We start from the raw sequence: 5,049 nt of genomic DNA, 5'->3' as shown, positions 1-5,049 counted from the left end.
AAACTTGTTTCGTGCCCAGTTTTGGATTGCCCATAGCCATGCAGTTTATTCATTTAACCAAGAACGCCACATAAAAGGCATTTCAGTTTGCCCTAAGCTCCCCGACCCCAAAGCTTCAATTTGGCAGCTTCAAAAAAGTCGTTACTTGCTTGGGCTCTGGCTTCAGAGAGTCATGAGGTTGTGACATCAGCTCATGAATGCAGCATTATGTGTAGTCCCAGCTACTTAAAATTTCTTCTTCTCATGAGCAAATGGAAGCGGGCAGTTATTGTTACAGGGAAATTATTTTTATTGGCCAGACTTCATCCCGCAGCTCAAGAGAGAGGAAATTTTAAAGCAGATGAGACTGCCAACTATTATTCAGTCATAACTCATCTCTACAATTTGCAAACTTTGCTCCCCACAAGTAACAACTGTGACAACAACAATAAGAAACCGCTGTCCTGAATAATCCTGCCATCTCACAACTAGTCCGAGATACCCGGAGAGCACAGCCGAGGTCAAACAGTCCAGTGCTGAGTTCCAGCCGTACTTAAGGGCACATCCCCGGGCCACCAGCACATCACACCAGTGTCGAGTATCTGCGTGAAGCCCAAAGAACTTTACAGTGAAGAGACTTGGTAATTTGTGCTACTTGATATTGAAGGCCACAGATAAAAGTCAAATATAAAAACGCCCAGCAACAAGAAATTCCATCACTGGTATTTTCTGAACCTCTGCAAAGACACCCTCAAGAAAATATGTTTAAATTCAGCCATTAAATAAAATCTGGCGGGTGTGTGGGTTTTTCTGGTAGAGAAATGAGTTGATTTAAATTTTCTGGGTCTTTTCTACGTCCGTATGGGCACAGAAATAAACAAGGTTAAAGAAAAAATGAATTGTCCTTGCGCTGTGACCTCACGTGGCAGAAAAACCATGAATGGCGGAACTTCCAGGACAGCTGTTTGCTTGTACAGCCACTGATTCGAAAGCTATCCAAAAAGAAGGAAACGCAACGTACAAAGTGGAGAGTGCCTCTGATTGCCCCACGCCGGCTGCGCAGGAATCGCTCGTGCTTTCAACCAAAGGATGAGCTTGGCATCCTGAGCCTAAACTCGTCTCCGCATGCCCCGGTTCTCTGCCTTACCAGGTGTGTGAGCAAAGGACATTTCATCTCTACTCGGCATTTTCTAACGACACACCTAAAGCACTACTCATTTAACGCGTGCACGATATCAGATGTAAGAACCCCCGAGCTCTCGCGGAGTTGTTCTTACTCCACCGAGTTCAGTGCTGAGGGTGTGCGACGGATCTCGCTGGAGCATGGGACGGGTGCTGCCTGCCCGAGCGTGGGGTCCCTCCTCAGGGCTCCCCAACACAGAGGTGCCCGTCACCCTCACAAGGCCCTCGCCCAAATCATGGCCATTGTACTCTCCCCAAACATTTCTTACCTAGTGTGTGAACAAGCTCATTTGGGGGCTACTGTAAATTCCAGCAATGGCCACGGTTTGGCTGTCAGACCTGTGCCGATCACAGCAGCGTTCATCTCAAACCTCGTGGCACAGCATTAAAAGTGCAATTCCAAACACACGTTTCCCGGCGTGGTACCGCTCTGGAGTTCAACCCAGTACATCTCTGCTATCTGCTGCCCAAATTCTTAAACCCAGCGTGAACTCCGGAGGATACTGAGGGCAATTCAATGTACTTTCAGCCGTACCAAAACAGCAGAGGTCTTGACGCTGCCAAGAAAATCCCAGGCTGTAGAGCAACAATTTATCGGAATAGTAATACACATTCCATAAATAAACCGATTCCTTCCTCCTCTAAGCCAGGTGGGAGTTTTAGTATCTTTACGCTTGACACCATGGCACCTTGGCCTCCTAGAGAACGGAAAAACCGTCACACGATCCCGAACGGATGCGGTTACCCCTGCCACCCCGGCTAGGGAACAGCTTCACCTAAATCTAGCGTGAGATCTGTTGCTGGCAGAAGAGGAGCTCCTGCCCTGCCCCTGCTCACTCCACTCACCTCACGGGGGCCAGCGCCAGGGTCGCACAACGAGCTGCACAGGATTGAACCCATCTGCAGAACCGAAGCGTTGGGTTTTCGTTCTGGCAGGCAGCACCGCCCGCAGCAGTAAGCCTGCACAGAGGATGGGTGACGCCTCTCACCAAAACCTTTGGGTTGGGGACAGAAAGGTTGAGCCCAGCAGCACTACCTCTACACACCGTGTCTCGCCTGGGCACTGCTCGCCGCAGGGGCAGGGAAAAGGATTCCAGCGAATCTTCTTCCATCGCAAAACCCGGGGAGACACAGAAGAAAAAGAAATGCAGATGGGAAAACCTGCCAACGGTTGGGAACTAAAACGTCGTGCAAAGACCTGAACAGCAATTACAGCGCGATGGCCAAACCACTAAGAAGCAAGACTCACAAACATTCTGGTCCCTGTTTTGTTCCAGTTTGGGATGATGTTTAACCAGACACGGTTAATTATCCACCGGGCTTGCATTCATGACTTGAGCAAGACTCTATATTCAATAAATGGCTTTTGCCTTACAATATGAAAACTCTCTTGATCCCCTTGGGGCTAATGCCATTTTTCAGGACAGGGAGAGAGATGATTTCTTGATCAAATCTTCTCTTCCTTATTTATTTGTGTATTCTTCGGGGCAGGAACTGGACAGCGTGGTACATACCATCACAATTATAACGTGAAATCCCTGTTGGTACAGATGCTACCTCAGGAATCCTCAGAGAAATCCATCTTTAGGACAAACATCTGAACTCATCAAGGGCTGCTTCCAAGAAGGAATGACGAAAGCTTGCCCGAGGTCTCAGCAGAAGCGATCAGCCCCAGAGACAGCTGCTAGAACAACACGATAGAAACAATTCTCCATTCGGGTGTGGTTTTGCAGGATTACGTTATTCCTTCATCAGCCACCCTATTACACTTGGAGAATATTTCACGAAGGTCACGCAAACGCTCTTCAAAAATCCAGCATGCCTTAAAAAATCTGAGGCAGAAGTCAAATTTCCCAACTTCTAGCCACCTGAAAATTCAGAAGCCAAGATTCTCTGCAAAGGAGGAGAACAGGAATTTCCAAAGAAAGACACCCAGCCTCCAGCTGGCTAAAGTCAGATGAGATGAACCACACTAAAAGGGTGCCCTCCTGTTCAAAACCAGGAAGCTCTACAACTGGGCAAAGGACAGGCAGGAGCATACAGCAATCAGATGCAGTCATCTGGAGAAGCCCTTAATGCTCCTAAAACCAGCAAAACTGCAAGCGTTTTTTAAAAAAAATCTAAATTCTTCTGTCAGTTCTCTTTCTAATCTAAAATGGCAATGCTAACGCAACAGCCTTGACAAAGAGGGGCATAGTTTTGCTCTGAATTTACAGCTCATCCAAATGTTCTTTCCCCGAGTCACCCTGAAAAGGTTTTTCTCAAGTTTCATATAATTTAGTGCTATATGCTTGTGTTCTCCTTTTTTCCTATCTGAGGACCTGGTGCTGTAAACACACAAGCACTGGAGCAGCTTTAAGCAGAAAAGCACTATCCCCGTTTACTGGGACAATCCATGTGCCTTCCGCTATATTCTTTTGAGACTATATTCTCAGAAGAATGTATTATTTCAGGGCTGCAATCGAAAACATTAAAAATAAGAACAGGACAAGCATACCGAAAAGAGTTTGTCCACCCCTGCACTGGCGACAGGCAAAGACTACTACAGTACCAGTAGCTGGCCACCTGAAGGAGGGGAAGAGGGGGGAGTCTTAAATAATTTTTTTCCCCCTGGAAATGGACGGGAAATTTTCTCATCCCTTTTGTCTTCCACTCACTCTCTCCACTTGGTGGAGGTGAAAGCTTCTGCATTGAGCTATAGAAAATTAATTACCTCCAGGTCACAAAAGCTTAAAGAAGCCCGCCTGTCTAAGCATCATACGGTTTCAGGTTGGATTTCTACTGGTTTTCCACCTAATGCACAATGGGTTCACTCAGAAGTCAAGCCCAGATGCGGGAAATTGTGTGTAAACCTTCGGAAGACCAGCCCACGTCCAGCAGCGTAGTAAGACCCACAATCACTACTGTGTCAAGCCAACTGCTATCCCCAAAGGTTTTGCACAACCCGTTTTAATCAGCAAATCCGCGCAGTTAATACTGAAGCTTACTGGGAGCTCCCAGAAGACCCTTCCTCCTCCAATCCTGGGGCATAGGCGCTGTAGATGAAGGCTGCTTTATTTTAAAAGCCACACTTTTTCCTACTCTACGTCGCTTTAAAAGCAAACAAAAAAAACAAAAAAAACCCAACCAAACAAAAAAGCTCCTAGGTAAACCGACACACAGAAACTCCTAACCAGCTACATGAAAAGTGAGCTGCTGAGGTTTTCGGTATCACGCAATGCTTTCACGCCAAGTGCTATTACTCCGCGTGTCGGTTAGAGGTGTGGGACTGCAGCACGGCAGTGTCAGCTGGCGTGGCAGGAACCACTCACGTCGGACACTACAGAAAATTTAACAACATGACAGTACCTTCACAGCCCTCTGGTAGGTAAGGAAAATCAAAAAGTATCTTCCCAACCTTTCACAGTAAACACAATTGGATAATCTAAAGCACCTGCAAGCAGGGGAGGAGTCCATGATTTATCGTTCCGATCGACCGGCTACCACTGCTATTTAAACAGTTATGTTACGTCAGCTCGTAAGTCTCCTATCTGGTTTCAGGCATTTCTAAAGACCCGATCGCTTTGGCGTTTCGCCCCCACAGATTCAGTTGATCAGACACTGTGTTTCCTTCTCCTGCATCCTCAGCTGTTTCGAAGATGCCCAAGCCCTTCGCGGGGGCTGAATCACCAACTCCTTCGCGAGCTGCCTGGTTCCCGTTCTCTCCTAGGAGCTGAGAGGAGCTAGCAGTACAGAGACATCCTGCTCTTCCGCATGGCTTCGCTGATTAAGTACGCCGGGCTCAGTTCTGGCTCCTCGGTCATGATCGCAATGTTCTGCCACTCCCCCAACTGGTTGGACTTTTTAATGGTGTCCACGACGCACAGGGCGTACAGACAGTCGTCAAAA

General features: G+C 47.4%; 1 protein-coding gene across 1 annotated transcript in view; it reads right to left on the bottom strand.

Annotated features, from left to right (window-relative positions):
- Positions 1 to 4,883: 4,883 nt before the first annotated feature.
- LOC104270562 (glucose-fructose oxidoreductase domain-containing protein 1-like) overlaps positions 4,884 to 5,049 on the bottom strand; it is a 940-nt gene continuing 774 nt past the window's right edge. Inside the window, 1 exon segment of the mRNA XM_009864968.1 lies at positions 4,884 to 5,049. This exon segment is cut by the window's right edge and continues 38 nt beyond it. Coding sequence (XP_009863270.1) covers positions 4,884 to 5,049 — 166 coding nt within the window.

The sequence above is a fragment of the Apaloderma vittatum genome, unplaced genomic scaffold (assembly GCF_000703405.1).
Source record: "Apaloderma vittatum isolate BGI_N311 unplaced genomic scaffold, ASM70340v1 scaffold12492, whole genome shotgun sequence".
NCBI classification, from domain to species: domain Eukaryota; kingdom Metazoa; phylum Chordata; class Aves; order Trogoniformes; family Trogonidae; genus Apaloderma; species Apaloderma vittatum.
The sequence above is the reverse complement of the archived record's forward strand: the minus strand, read 5'-3'. Positions and strand labels throughout refer to the sequence as shown.